At 55.2% G+C, this 15,506-nt stretch overlaps 2 protein-coding genes across 2 annotated transcripts; both read right to left on the bottom strand.

Annotated features, from left to right (window-relative positions):
- Window positions 1–6,837: 6,837 nt before the first annotated feature.
- Window positions 6,838–8,732, bottom strand: LOC104374223 (hemoglobin subunit epsilon). Its single transcript, XM_086630665.1, has 3 exons — window positions 8,596–8,732; window positions 8,271–8,493; window positions 6,838–7,090 (listed from the first exon to the last, which is right to left on the bottom strand). Exons 1-3 carry the CDS (start codon window positions 8,685–8,687, stop codon window positions 6,962–6,964), a joined length of 444 nt encoding a protein of 147 aa, XP_086486791.1. The 5' UTR covers window positions 8,688–8,732; the 3' UTR covers window positions 6,838–6,961.
- A 4,362-nt stretch (window positions 8,733–13,094) lies between these two features.
- Window positions 13,095–14,622, bottom strand: LOC104380489 (hemoglobin subunit beta). The gene is made up of 3 exons (XM_009987981.2): window positions 14,438–14,622; window positions 14,101–14,323; window positions 13,095–13,341 (listed from the first exon to the last, which is right to left on the bottom strand). The coding sequence occupies exons 1-3, from the start codon at window positions 14,527–14,529 to the stop codon at window positions 13,213–13,215; spliced, it is 444 nt and encodes a 147-aa protein (XP_009986283.2). The 5' UTR covers window positions 14,530–14,622; the 3' UTR covers window positions 13,095–13,212.
- Between the last annotated feature and the right edge of the window lie 884 nt (window positions 14,623–15,506).

Raw genomic sequence — 15,506 nt, 5'->3', positions numbered from 1 at the left:
ACAAAGAAAGATTGAGGGAGACATGATAAAAGGCTGTCAACAAAACCAAAAAAAATAAAAAAAGGGGATAATTTGGTTTCTGAGTTCACTTTGTACCAGACAGTAAGAACTCCCGCACTTCTGGCCGGGTGAGTCTTTGAAATATGAAAGAGAAACTCTGAAACATTATCCCTGCCCCTTCTGGTTTGGGATGGAAAATGAGCACGTCTGGTTTTCTTACTGAAGGCAATTTGGGCTGGAAGGGCACTAAACAGAGGTGGGAGGAGGAGAGGGGGCGGAAAGAAGGAAAGATGAGTCAGCTCAGCTATGATAAGTCACTCCAGAGTTCCAAACCTTCATTTCTCCAAAGTTACCAAGCGGGGTGGATCACAAATCTCTTAATCTCCAAGTGATTTTTCTCAAGGTTTTTGAAGCAGTTGCCATGACATCCAATTTTGCCAGTGACACAGGAAAAAAGTTGTGGTCCTGTTCCCAGGCAGCCCTCGCACAACACGGCTCATGGAGAACAGCCAGCAGAGCTGGCCCCATCCCTCGGGTCTCACCCATGGGATTGCTTCTGGCTCCACAGATCACAGCCCTCTCCTATTGGCACTCTGAAAACGATCCCCCTTGTTTCACAGGCAGAGAGATTTTCTGTCCAAAGATCTCCATAACATCACGGGCGGTGTAAAAAGCCGCCAGAAATGGTTGCTGCAGGAGCAGGAGCCATTAGGCAGCTTGGGTATCTCCATGTCGTTTCTTGGAGAAAACGACGTCCGTATTTACTTATCCTCCTTTTTCACTCTGAGGGTGCTGAGGCACTGGCACAGGTTGCCCAGAGAAGCTGTGGCTGCTCCATCCCTGGCAGTGTTCAAGGCCAGGTTGGATGGGGCTTTGGGCAACCTGGTGTAGTGGAAGGTGTCCCTGCCCGTGGCAGGGGGGTTGGAACTGGGTGATCTTTAGGGTCCCTTCCAACCCTAACGATTCTGTGATACTATGATTCTAAATGCAACCAAGCATTCCGGTCACCAGTGGGGTTCCCCAGGGCTCAGTGCTGGGTCCAGTTCTGTTTAACATCTTTATCAATGACCTGGATGAGGGGATTGAATGTACCCTCAGTAAGTTTGCGGACGACACCAAGCTGGGAGGCTGTGTCGATCTGCTCGAGGGTAGGGAGGCCCTTCAGAGGGATTTGAACAGACTGGATCGTTGGGCTGAGGCCAATGGCATGAGCTTTAATAAGGCCAAGTGCAGAGTCCTTCACTTGGGGTATAAAAACCCCAAGCATCGCTATAGGCTCGGGGAGGAGTGGCTGGAGAGCTGCCTGGCGGAGAAGGACCTGGGGGTGTTGGTTGACTACCGGCTTGATATGAGCCAGCAGTGTGCCCAGGTGGCCAAAAAGGCCAATGGGATACTGGCATGCATCAAGAATAGTGTGACCAGCAGGAGCAGGGAAGTGATCCTGCCCCTGTACTCGGCACTGGTGAGGCCGCACCTGGAATATTGTGCCCAGTTTTGGGCCCCTCGCTTTAAGAGAGATATTGAGCTCCTGGAGCGGGTCCAGAGAAGGGCGACTAAACTGGTCAAGGGGCTGGAAAATAAAACTTATGGGGAGCGGCTGAGGGAGTTGGGGCTGTTTAGCCTGGAGAAGAGGAGGCTGAGGGGAGACCTGATTACAGCCTACAAATACTTGAGAAGGGATGGTGGGGAGGTGGGGGAAGGGCTCTTTACATTAGTGTTGGGTGATAGAACAAGAGGAAATGGGCATAAGCTTAGTCAGGGGAGATTCAGGTTGGATGTTAGGAAGTATTTCTTCTCTGAAAGGGTTGTCAGCCACTGGAATAGGCTGCCCAGGGAGGTGGCTGAGTCCCCATCCCTGGATGTGTTTAAGAATAGGGTGGATGAGCTACTTGAGGATATGGTTTAATGGGGATTAGGGACGGTTGGACTCGATGATCTCTAAGGTCTTTTCCAACCTAGAAATCTATGAAATCTATGAATCTTTTACAAAATCAGAACAAGCACATTACCATCCGTCTCCATTCCAAGTAGTGCGGGGAAAGACACCCAACACATCGCACGGATGGCTGGATTTTGCCATGTTTGTGCCCCGACCCCACCAGCTGCAAGACCTGTCTGCTGAGATGCTCCAGAGGCACAAAGTCGTGCCTCACGCTGAGCACAGCCCCACCGGGGGCACCACAGGGTCAGTTTAAGAGCAATTTCGGCTCATGCTAAAAAGTGAACTGAGGTTTTTTCCTGTTCCTGTTACTGTCGTGCGTGTGGGGGATCGGGAGGGACAAAAATAATTATTGCCTAACAGCCCTCCAGTTAGCCTGCTCCGTAGGCTGACATCAAACTTTGAATAAGAATTCCTTCAAAGGCGCTGGGATTTCATCCATTCATTATATTTTTAAGCAGGAGCTTTTAAGGTTTCATTTCCAGGCAATATGCCACGGCAGTTAGTGAGAGGGTTTCACCCTGGAGAAAACCCAAAAGCTTCTCTCATACGCACAACACACCCCACCGCATCTTCCGTTGCACTGACGCCATTAATCATCCCGGCGCAGATATTAGACTAATTATTTTTCTTAATACGTGTAAGAACTGCACGCAACACCTGTTAGGAGATAAATAGATTTCATGTCCCGTCCCACCGTTCGCAGAGCTGGGGGCTGCGCTTGGCGGGGCCGCGGGAGGGCAGGCTGCTGGAGGAGGGGTGACGTCTCCCAGTGGCTGGGCAAGAGCGGGCGACGCAACCACAGGGCACAAGTCTTTTCTAATTTGTGTAATTTCACACTATTTCCTGATTCTTTTCCTACCCACTTTAACAAGAAGTGATCCTCCTCTCACGCAACCTATTCCGTGATCAGTTTGTGCTGTTGTGGAAATTCCCGTCCTTCCTTTCCAAAGCAACACGCTGTGCTCATCCATCAAAGGTTTGCTCTGCTGTCTCAGCTTTGAGAGAAGCTGCCATGAAAGAGGAGAACAATCCATCAGCAGCCTGTTAGCGTGAGCTTCCCATCCCTTCAGGGCTGCACGATCTGCGCGTTCCCTTCCAACCCAAACCATTCTATGATTCTATAGAATCATAGAATCATAGAATCGTTAGGGTTGGAAGGGACCTTCAAAGGTCATCTAGTCCAACCCCCCTGCAAGGAACAGGGATATCTCCAACTAGATCAGGTTGCTCAGGGCCTCATCCAACCGGGCCTTGAACGTCTCCAGGGATGGAGCATCCACCACCTCTCTGGGCAACCTGTTCCAGTGTTCTACAACTCTCATGGTAAAAAATTTTTTCCTAATATCCAACCTGAATCTACCTCCCTCTATTTTAAAACCATTACCCCTTGTCCTATCACAACTGGCCCTCCTGAACAGCCTCTCCCCATCTTTCCTGTAGGCCCCCTTGAGGTACTGGAAGACCGCTATAAGGTCACCCCGGAGCCTCCTCTTCTCCAGGCTGAACAGCCCCAACTCTTTCAGCCTGTCCTCATAGGAAAGGTGCTCCAGCCCTCTTATCATCTTCGTGGCCCTCCTCTGGACCCTCTCCAACTGGTCCATGTCCTTCTTATGTTGGGGACTCCAGAACTGGACACAATACTCCAAGTGAGGTCTCACGAGGGCAGAGTAGAGGGGGAGAATCACCTCCCTCGACCTGCTGGCCACGCTCCTCTTGGTGCAGCCCAGGACGCGGTTGGCCTTCTGGGCCGCAAGAGCACATTGCCGGCTCATATTGAGCTTCTCGTCCACCAGTACTCCCAAGTCCTTCTCCTCAGGGCTGCTCACGATCCATTCTCCGCCCAGTCTGTATTTGTGCCTGGGATTGCCATGACCCAGATGTAGGACCTTGCACTTGGCCTGGTTAAACTTCATGAGGTTGGTACGGGCCCACCTCTCCAGCCTGTCGAGGTCCCTCTGGATGGCATCCCTCCCTTCCAGCGTGTCGACGGCACCACACAGCTTGGTGTCATCGGCGAACTTGCTGAGGGTGCACTCCATGCCACTGTCCACGTCACCGACAAAGATGTTGAAGAGGGCCGGGCCCAACACGGACCCCTGAGAGACGCCACTCGTGACCGGTCTCCACATGGACATCGAGCCGTTGACCACTACTCTCTGAGTACGGCCATTGATCAATTCCCTATGATGCAATTCATAGGGATTCAGGGGTTTTCTGTCATTTCTAAACTAGACCTGAACCAAATCCTGGCTGTGCAGACTATAATTCCTAAGAAGTGAGGGGACATCAAGAGCCCCTCATGGGGGTTAGGCCTGGACCAGCCTCATGGTCACAGCCTTTCTGCTAACCACATTCCCCAGCTGTGAGGGACATCTTACTCCAGTTTTCCACCTTGAATTATTGTGATGTCACCACAAGGATTGGAAATTGTGTTATTCTGTATGCCAGAAAAGCAGACTAAAGCCTCCACCAGCCCTGCATCATGTCCTCTCGGTGCTGGCCCTCACCGACCTTGGGCTGTGTCTCTCCACCATGCCAGGGGTGCTGCGGTCCTTGCTCAGGGCGATTAGCCTGTACCCCCACGTGTCTCAGCTATTCCTTTTCTGCTCCCTCACCTTCCTGGAGTCAGCAGTGCTTTTTGCCTCAAGCCTTGACAGGCTGATGGCTCTCTGCCCTCCACAGAGATGTACAACCATGCCAACAACCGTGAGGGTAGCCAAACACAGGGCTGATGCACCCACAGAGGAGCATAGTCCTGATCATACCCCAGTCCTCCATCTCCTCTGGCTGCCTGGTGACCACGGAGCACCTCGTCCCATCCTCTTTGCCTCCATCCCGCAGTGAACTGGCTGCCCTTCAGAGAAATGGCATTCAACAGCATCTGTGTCCCGGACCTCATTTTCTTCACCATAGGTTCAGATCTCCTCTTCATTTTGTTGTTCTCCATCGTGGTCCTCGTGAGACCTCTCAGCACTGCCTTCACAGACGAGGGTCTGAAGGTTGTGTGGCCTCAGTCTTCTACATAGAAACACAGAATCATGGGATGGTTCGAGTTGGAAGGGACCTTAAAGATCATCTAGTTCCACCCCCCCTGCCATGGGCAGGACACCCTCCACTACACCAGGTTGCCCAAAGCCTCATCCAACCTGGCCTGGAACACTTCCAGGGATGGGGCAGCCACAGCTGCCCTGGGCAACCTGGTCCAGTGCATCATCACCCTCAGAGGGAAGAATTTCTTCCTTAGATCCCATCGAAATCTCCCCTCTTTCAGTTTAAATCCATTGCCCCGTGTCCTGTCACTGCACACCCTTGTCCAAAGCCCCTCTCCAGCTTTCCTGTAGCCCCTTTAGGCACTGGAAGGTGCTGGAAGGTCTCCCCGGAGCCTTCTCTTCTCCAGGCTGAACAGCCCCAACTCTCCCAGCCTGTCTCCAGAGCAGAGGTGCTCCAGCCCTCGCATCATCTCCGTGGCCCTGCCCTGGACAACAGCTCCAACAGCTCCATGTCCTTCTTGTGTTGGGGACCCCAGAGCTGAACACAGCACTCCAGCGCTTGGGTAGTTCATCCTGAAACAGATTTGGGAAAGAAGCATCCCCATCTTGCACTTTGTGATGGACAACATCTACATCCTCCTCCCAGCCCCTCTTCAGTCCTGCCTTTTACAGCACACAAACAAAGCAGATTTATAAAGGTGCCTTCAACTTGTTTCTTTATGGACTGGATCAAAACAAGCCATAGGTGAGAAAAGCAAGCTCAGAGTGCAGAACCATGGGATAATTCGGGTGGGAAGGGCGTTCTGGGGGTCTGTAGTCTGATGCTCTGTTGAAGCAGGGTCAGCACATGGGCTGCACTGCTGCTGGCTCGACAGCGTTTCCAGGAGCTACACTATTCTCTGTACGAAAACCTGCAGATTTGGCACAGAGGAGAAGCCTCCTGACCCAGGTGAGGTGAAAGATTACAACCCAGGACAACTGTGTCCTCCCTGGTAACTCCTGAAACTTCTATCACAGCCAGGACTCTGCCACGCCAGGTGCTGTAAACAGCAGTGGTTGCGAGTCCCCTTGGGCAAGGAATTTCCAGTCTTGGTTTAAGACAAGATTTAAGAGTAAGATAAACACAGTCCTGACCATTTTTATGCTTTTTTCCTGTTTTGTATAATAAAATAGCTAACAAAAATTGAACTTGTCACCCTTGTCCCAGTGAACAAATAACCAGGCCTGACCCACAGCTTCGCTCCGTGCACCGCGAAGGACCCTCAGATGGGAGGAGGAGGGCCAGGCATGGCAAAGCCCAGATACCCATCAGTGTGGTGGGTTTTGTCTGCAGGGTGACATTGGGAACCGAATGCCCTCAGTCTGGAGAGAGGGGTCTTTGGGACTGTGGGTGCCTGGGGATGAGGTTCTGCTGTGTGCATCAGCATGATAAATCATAGAATCATAGAATCATGGAATGGTTTGGGTGGGAAGGGACCTCAAAGATCATCCAGTTCCAACCCCCCTGCCATGGGCAGGGACACCCTCCGCTACACCAGGTTGCCCAAAGCCTCATCCAACCTGGCCTTGAACACTTCCAGGGATGGGGCAGCCACAGCTTCTCTGGGCAACCTGTGCCAGTGCCTCAGCACCCTCAGAGGGAAGAATTTCTTCCTTAGATCCCATGGAAATCTCCCCTCTTTCAATTTAAATCCATCGCCCCGTGTCCTTTTCCCTTCACAGACCCCGTGCATGCACTGGCAGGGAGTGCACATGAGAGAGCACTGCAGAGTTAAGAAAACTCTGCCTGCAACAGCCTTTGGGAACAAAAAATAACAGGCACAGGCGGATGGCATTGCGTTCGACAGCACGAGCTCCCCTGCCCCCCCGCCCTTCCCCAGCACAGAGACACGGAGACTCTGCAGACGTGGTGCAGGGAGGCATTTATTTGGTGGTTACAGCCTGTCACCACCCAAAGGGCATCTCCTTGTGCTCAGAGGTGCCCGTGGCGGAGCAGGAACTCTTCCTCGCATGGCCGGTCCCGGGATGCTCAGTGGTACTTGCGGGCCAGAGCATGAGCCACGACACCGACCAGCTTCTGCCAGGCAAACTGGCAAGCGGGAGTGAAATCCCTGGCGAAGTGGGACGCCAGGACGATGATTAGGATGTCTCCAAGGAGCTGGAGGAGAAAGAGGAAAACAGGCAGAGTTAGTGCCGCTCGACCCGTTGTGCCGCAGCAGAGCACGGAACAGGGACCGGGCATCCCCGAGCTGGGGCCGAGCTGTTGGACCCACAACCTCTCGAAGAAGCCTCTACGCTCTTGCTGCGTACGACTCCACCAGTCCCACCCTGTCCTGCCATGTCTTTAGCTCTGAACAGCCTCTTCCTTTGTGCAGCCTCTCTGTCTCCCTGGTTTTCCTGCTGCAGACTTCCCTCTGGACCCCCCAGACACCACCCTGCAACCCACAGGCTTCGTCTCCTGTCTCCTGACTTCTCCCTGAGGCCGAATTCCCCTCCTGAAAGGACTCCCACATGCTGCACACTCCTCCTCTTCCTCCTCAGCCCCTCTGCCTCATCCGAGAGGCCATCAGGCTGCTGGTTACGGGGGCTGACGCACTCCCTGTTCCTTGAGGCTGCTACAACAAAATCCTCAGCCTTTCCATAGAAAGCTCTGGATTTTGGGAAAACAATATTTGCTCCATTCTTTGGGAAAAAAAAAAAAATATGAAAGAACGAACCTTGAAACTATTTCCCCCCATTTTTGGGATGCTAAAGCAATTTGGCCTGAGATCCACCCTGCGAAATCCTGGGTCTTTTTTTTTTTTCCACTTCCTCTTTAGGTGTAAATGAAGAAAATGATCCATTTCTATTTAAAAGTGTTGGAGGAGGAGGAAATTGTCCCACCCGGACAGGCAGCCCATGCTGGATAAGACAGAACCCTGCTCTGCTGTTTTCAAGCACGTTAGCTGCTGATCTCGCTGTAGGACCCACGATTTCCTTCAGTGCTCTGCTGGGCTTCCCTCTGCCTCGGACTCCCCCAGCCCATGCTGCACCTCCTCCTGGGCTTCTTTCTTCTGTCCCCATCCCCAGCAGCTCCTTCAAGTAACCAAGTTCCAACCCCTTCTCCTCCCCATTGCTGCCCTGCAAAGGGGATTTTTGAACGTGAAAGCCACCCAGGCCCTTGCCAAGAGCCCTGCACAAGCGATGGTCTCACTTGGGCACTACGCAGGGACTCCACCTCCACCAGCCAAAGAAAGACACCGAGACGGTGTTGTTGGAGGCGACATCCCCGTGCCAAAGCAAAGCGTGGCTTTCCCTGCACGACATAGGGAAGGGGCTGGGACTCAAACGTGGCTCACCCTGAAGTTCTCGGGATCCACGTGCAGCTTCTCGCAGTGCAGCTCGGACAGCTTGGAGTAGGTTGTCTTAATGTTGTCCAGGTTCTTGACGGCTTCCCCGAAGGAGGTGAGCACTTTCCTGCCGTGGGCACGGACCTTGGGGTTGCCGATGATGGCGGTGGGGCTGGAGAGGTTCCCGAAGTTAGCGAAGAACCTCTGGGTCCAGGGGTAGACGATCAGCAGCCTGGGGAGAGACAGAGGGACACAAGCAGGCACACAGACACGTTAATGCTCCCATGATTGCAGTGGCTTTTCTGTCCAGGGTGTAACTGGGAGCTGGACCTACCTGGCCAGGGCCTCAGCACCGCATTCCTCCACGTTGACCTTGCTCCAGACGCTGGTGATGAGCTGCTTCTCTTCGGCTGTCCAGTGCACCATGGTGGCAGGCGGCTTTGCTCGGAGCTGTAGGAGGACACAGATCCCGTAGCTGAGCTGGAGACCCCACGGAGGCTTTTATCCACTGCCGGCAGCTCCTCCCCATCCTGGGCTGTGGGGTCATTGGCTGGGGCCGGGGTGGGGGTCCACACTGGCAGGGGATCGAAGGAGATGGCCAGGGTGTGGCACTCCGAGAAGGGGCCTCTGGTTATCCCGAGCTCAAGAGCTTTATCCCTTCTCCTCCATGCAGGCAGTTCTCCACTTCACCGACCAGATGTGGGCCCCTTTGCAGAGAAAGGGCTGCCCAAGCCGCTGTGCAATAGTCAATCACGATTTAACACATGTCCGTGGGACCCGGCGGGGTGGGAGCTTGTGCCTCGGCTCTCTGCAGTGCTGGGCTCTGCCTCGCCTTGGCCTCTATCAGCAAAACGATCAATACTCCTGCCAAAACGCAGCCAGGGGCAGAGCAACCTAGAAGGGTTTGCCACCAACAAACTATGCAGGTACCTGTGCTGCAGGAGAACTCTGGTCTCCTTGCACCACCAGAAGCTCTGGGCAATGCTGGAGTTATAGAAACACAGAATGGTTTGGGTTGGAAGGGACCTCAAAGACCATCCAGTTCCACCTCCCCTGCCAGGGGCAGGGACACCTTCCACTACACCAGGTTGCCCAAAGCCCCATCCAACCTGGCCTTGAACACTGCCAGGGATGGGGCAGCCACAGCTTCTCTGGGCAACCTGTGCCAGAGCCTCACCACCCTCAATGTAAAAAATTCCTTCCTTAGATCTAATCTAAGTCTCCCCTCTTTCAGTTTAAAGTCATCCCCCCTTGTCCTATCACTACATGTCCTTGTCAAAAGTCGCTCTCCAGCTTTCCTGTAGCCCCCCTGAGTTGCTGGGAAGATGCTCAGGCTTTGCAGCTGAAATGTGCATTAACCCCGTTGTCCTCCTCCTGTAATGGCACTTGACCTTCTTGTTTTACTTTATCCTTTTGGAGCAGGAACAAACTCACCCGGATGTTCTCCCCTCGATGCAGAAGGAGCAGCCAGATGCAGTGCTGCCCGACAGGGAGCAATTATCAAACAAGATCAGCCTTTTCATCCCATTTCTGCTTTCATCCGCATCCATCAAGGGCAGGTGAGATGGGATTTGAACACAAGGTTTGCCACTGCAGGATCTGCCGTGGGGTGAAAAAGCACCTAAAAAGCTCAGCTGAGGGATGTCCAGCCCGGGGGGAGCCCACGGCCTTTCCCTTCGGCACTGCCCGCACAGGACTGCCCTATTTCACATTTCCCCCTGTGCCCAGCCAGGCTGTGCCCAGCCCCCTTTGGCAGGAGGAGATGTTTGGGCTCCACGTGCACAGCTCCCTGGGGACCCCCCCCGAGCACACCGAGGGTGACGCATCCCCCCCAGGAGCAATGCCCCTGCACGAGGGGGCTCTCCTGTTATATCTCCTGCATGAAACCCCAAGAAACACTGTCCTTGCTGAAAGCGCAGGGGCTCTGATCCCCATCCCAAGGCTCCCGGGGCAATCCACTGTCTTCCTGTTGTTTTCCGTAGGGTTTGGATTGGGCTAAGCGAGAGGCGCGGGGTGTTGCCCGACTGGTGACCGGCTCAGAGGTGGGGTGTTCGCACAACCAGGCTGCAGCAGAGCTGAAGAGCCGACCAAACTCCTCTCCAGACATCAGGTCTCCTCCATGGACCACCTCCTGCTAAGTGTCCTCTTGGCTTTTTACTGATAATACCGGAATGGGAGGAAAACGAGTTAAAAGAAAGAAAATACTGAGGGAGATTTTCAGCCTGATGATATATTTTTCCCCCCTTTAGTTGTAGACCTTTTTTTCAATGGAGTAGGGATGAATAATGTTTGTTAGAGTTGCCTACATCTGCCTTTCCCCAAGAAAATTCAGTGCACCCGGGCTGCTGCCCTGGAGCAGGATGATAAATCAGGTCGAGCTCTGCCCGGGTGCACGTGCCAGGGAGTGAACACACGAAGGGAAAATGCCGCCCGTGCCAACCCTCCTGCATCGCCTTATCGGCCCCGCCAGGACCTGCGCCACGCAGCACCGGGCATCGTCCGGGGAGTTGTCAGCTCCTGCAGCGGGGTGCTGCTCATCAAAGCAGCGAGTGGAGAGGACATCCCGTGGGATCCTATGACCAGCAGGGCGAGGGAGGGGATTCTGCCCCTCTGCTCTGCTCTCCTGAGACCCCCCTGCAGCGCTGCCTTCAGCTCTGGGGTCCCCAGCACAAGAAGGACATGGAGCTGCTGGAGCGGGGCCAGAGGAGGCCACGAAGATGATGCGAGGGCTGGAGCACCTCTGCTCTGGAGACAGGCTGGGAGAGTTGGGGCTGTTCAGCCTGGAGAAGAGAAGGCTCCGGGGAGACCTTCCAGCACCTTCCAGTGCCTAAAGGGGCTACAGGAAAGCTGGAGAGGGGCTTTGGACAAGGACATGTAGTGATAGGACACGGGGCGATGGCTTTAAACTGGAAGAGGGGAGATTTAGATTAGATCTGAGGAAGAAATTCTTCCCTCTGAGGGTGGTGAGGCTCTGACACAGGTTGCCCAGGGAAGCTGTGGCTGCCCCATCCCTGGCAGTGTTCCAGGCCAGGTTGGATGGGGCTTTGGGCAACCTGGTGTAGTGGAAGGTGTCCCTGCCCATGGCAGGGGGTTGGAACTGGATGGTCTTTGAGGTCCCTTCCAACCCAAACCATTCTGTGTTTCTGTGATCCTATCTGTTTACTGGGGGGACAGGGACCGGGGTGTCATCCCCCAGCTGGAGCTGGGGACAGAGAGCAAAGCCATGGGCAGTGCCAGGAGAACCATCCCCATCCTGCAGTGCTACTGGGTACAGGGAATGGGAACCCCCATTCCTGCTCCCGGGAAGGGGTACCCCAGCAGGACCCCAACAGCAGGAAGGGCCCTGCCCTCCTCTGCTGTGCTGACCTGTAGGGTCCAACCTGAGCGGTCTGCTCGGCCCATCTCTACCCCCAGGCACCTTGCTGGCAGGAGGAGACCTACTTGTTCAAACAATTCAGTCATTTCTTCCTGAAGTCTGTGAACAATCACGCTCATACGAAAGTCTCTGAATATCTATCATGGAACCTATGAAAAATCATGTAAGAATCTGTTTTTTTGTGACCCTGGACACCTGACCAAGGCACTGCGCTCTGCCCGCCCAGACTCCCTGCAGGGAGGAACGTGGTTTGGGACTTCATACAAATCATCTTCTCAGTGTCTGCCTTGGCACTAGGAGTAAAATGCCTCTTCCTTCGAGTAATGTGTGTGCAAAGAGGGATTTATGGGTCAGAGCGGGCTTTTAATAACCTCCAGTGGGTCAGGGGCAGGCGAGCGGGATGCCCACGGATGTGGGCGAAGCAGGGATAGGACACAGGGCGTCAGAGGTGCTGGATGTACAGCTGTGCCCTCCTTTTTCCCTTTGAAATGGAGCACGTCCTTTCAGCCGAGCATCACTTTTACTGCGTCGTCCGCGGTCGGACGGGGCAGGGTGCTCCCCACGCCAAGAACAAACCCCATCTGAGAGAGCGCTGCTCTCGGACACCCGGAATGCCCGGCGCGTGCCGAGCATCAATGGACACTCGTGTCCAGGAGATCATTAGTAGTCATAGAATCATAGAATCATAGAATGGTTAGGGCTGGAAGGGACCTTCAAAGGTCATTTAGTCCAACCCCCCTGCAAGGAACAGGGATATCTCCAACTAGATCAGGTTGCTCAGGGCCTCGTCCAACCTGGCCTTGAACGTCTCCAGGGATGGAGCATCCACCACCTCTCTGGGCAACCTGTGCCAGTGTTCTACCACTCTCATGGTAAAAAATTTTTTCCTAATATCCAATCTGTCACCACCGTCGGCAGGATCGGGCCCCCCCCCCCGAACTGCCGGATGGGCGGTGCCGGGTGAAAAAGAAGCGCATAAACAAGGTCTGGATGGGTCTTGATAGCAAAATGTTTATCTGAAACCGACCCCCACCCAGCCGGCCACCCGGCCAGTATGAGTCAGCAGGTTCCTTGCAGGCTTTATGCCAGGGACCAGCCAGGGTGGATCGAAGTCTTCCCTGGGTTTATCCTCCCTCAAAAATACGAATCCTCCAAGATCCCCCTGCCTGCAAGAAAACGTGCAGGTCTCACCGTGAAACACCGACTCGTTCCTCGGCGCAAACTTCCCGGAGCGGGACCAGAGGCTGCAGGGCTCTGCCTACCCGGGACTCCGCAAGTGAGGTTTCCAGAGGCGAATCCCACACAAACCCCCCCAAAAAACATGCAGGACAAAGGGGGGTGGTGTTTTCTGGGAGCAAAATGCAGGCTCAAGCTCAGCCCCCCCCCCCAACCTGTGGGTGCCCTGGGTCCCCGTCCCCCCAACCCCTCCAGCCGCTCAGGGAGACACGGACTCAGCGGAGGCTTCACAGGATGAGCTTTATTTGGGTGTCACAAGCTGCCGGGCTCGGAGCAGCATGCCGGATGGCGTGTGACACGCATCCGGAGGACGCTGCCGGGGGCTGTTCTGCTGACACTTTAGTGGTACTTGCGGGCCAGGGCATGGGCCACCGCGCGGACCAGCTTCTGCCAGGCAGCCTGGCACTCGGGAGTGAAATCCTTGGTGAAGTGGGCGGCCAGGACGATGATCAGGATGTCACCCAGGAGCTGGGAGGGGAACAAGAGCATCCTTAGGTTAGCAATGCCCCAAAGCCTGCAGACCCCCACACCAGCACCCGCGTCGGACCCAGGGAAACCTCTGGGTGTTTTGTCGGCTTAAAAAATCTCCCTGGAAACTGCAGCCCTTAAACTCGCTCCCTGCCCTCGCCCTAAAGATTCAGGTTCTGCTACTGCTATGGGAAGAGCAACCAAAACTTCTCCAGAAATGTTGTTGATTAATTATTTTGGTTTTTTCTCCCTTCTGGCTTCCTTCGGGAGTTTCTCCCAAGCAGAAGACACAGCTGTCGAGCGGCGAGCTCACGCTGACATGGGGGGGGGGTCTCCGTCAGCCCCAGGGACAAATGCCAGTGTTAATTCCTCACTGGGGAACTCAGACCCAAAGTTTCCTCTCCTTCTAAGTCCCGTTCCTCTTTTGCTTCCTATTCTCCCCCCGACTCTCTGTGCTGAATTGACCCCCTCCCCACCTTTCTGTCTCGTGGGCATCCTCGCTTGCCCCCTCCAGACAGCGTCTCCGTAACCATCACCTCTCAGCCCCTTCCGTGCTTTCTCACCAAGCTGCAGCCTGGTCCCTGCCCTCTCCATCCCTCTCCTGCATCTCCCCCTCGCCCCAATGTCCAGCCCCTCTTCCTCCTGCACCGGCGTATCTACGGTAAATCCCTCACAGGAGGGGGCTCAGGGTTAGGGAAGAAGCCACCCGCAGAGACGCGGTGGGGAGGACAGGACCCCCCAGTCAGGATCACGGCTCACCCTGAAGTTCTCGGGGTCCACGTGCAGCTTGTCGCAGTGCAGCTCGGACAGCTGGGCGAAGGTTCCCTTGATGTTGTCCAGGTTCTTGACGGCTTCCCCGAAGGAGGTGAGCACTTTCTTGCCGTGGGCCTGGACCTTGGGGTTGCCGATGACGGCGGTGGCGCTGGAGAGGTTCCCAAAGGAAGCGAAGAACCTCTGGGTCCAGGGGTAGACGATCAGCAGCCTGGGGAGAGACAGAGGGACACAAGCAGACACACAGACACGTTAACGCTCCCATGATTGCAGTGGCTTTTCTGTCCAGGGTGCTGCCGAGCAGAGTCCCGGGAGCTGGACCTACCTGGCCAGGGCCTCGGCACCGCATTCGGCCACGTTGACCTTGCCCCAGAGGCCGGTGATGAGCTGCTTCTCTTCGGCTGTCCAGTGCACCATGGTGTCGGGCGGAGGGTGGCGTGTGGCTGCCGGCGAGTGCGGAGGAAGTCTCGGCTCTTGCTCCCGAGGGGATCGCACGCTGGCGAGCGGCTCTCCCCGTCCCCACTTTTATACGCTCCCCGGGCCCCTCCTCTTCCCCGGGCACCCCTCCATTGGCTGGTCCCGGGGTGGGGGGGGGGACCCACAGCCCTGGCACCCCGCGGGAGGGGACACGGTGTCAGGGTGGGGCCCCAGGGCAAGATGCCCAGATCCACCCCCGGGACGGGCTGTGGGGCCACCACACCCCCATCTTTGATTTCCAGCTCTGCAGCTCTCCGCTGAAGGGTGGCATTTATCTCCGCGCCGAGTCCCAGCATGGCACCTCCGCATACGCCCTCGGAGGAAGGTGTGTGCCAGGCTCGGTGCCCCTCGGACAGTGCAAACCACGGCCATGAGGCAGAAGCTCCGACTTGGGGCCGTTGGGTCCTCCCTCCGAACACAGCAGTGGTGTGCAAGAGGCTTCTCTTTGCCCTCTTCTTGCAGCACCTGTCAGGCTTTGGGTTCTCCTTGTTCTTTCCTACCAGCAATTTAACAGTTTGCTGACTTTAGGGTAACACTAAGAAGACCACGGGCAGTGGCTTGTGGTCAGAGAGAGCTCCCATCTCAGACGGCCTGTTAGCAAAGTTCAGCCAAGGCTGGAAGGGAGATGTTATAGAATCATAGAATCACAGAATGGTTTGGGTTGGAAGGGACCTCACAGATCATCCAGTTCCAGCCCCCCTGCCATGGGCAGGGACACCTTCCACCACACCAGGTTGCTCAAAGCCTCATCCATCCTGTATGACAGGGCACACCAATTGCTCATGGGACATTAGGTCGCAGGGACCCTGGGAGAGGTGGGGAAGATGGCGTGTACTGGGGTCTGTGCAGACAGAGACAGTGCCTGATGGAGCGACTTGGCAGCTGGAGGAGCAGTGGTCCTCCCGAGAGGTGAGAGG

This window comes from Tauraco erythrolophus, unplaced genomic scaffold (genome assembly GCF_009769465.1).
Source record: "Tauraco erythrolophus isolate bTauEry1 unplaced genomic scaffold, bTauEry1.pri scaffold_45_arrow_ctg1, whole genome shotgun sequence".
Lineage (NCBI taxonomy): Eukaryota > Metazoa > Chordata > Aves > Musophagiformes > Musophagidae > Tauraco > Tauraco erythrolophus.
The sequence above is the reverse complement of the archived record's forward strand: the minus strand, read 5'-3'. Positions and strand labels throughout refer to the sequence as shown.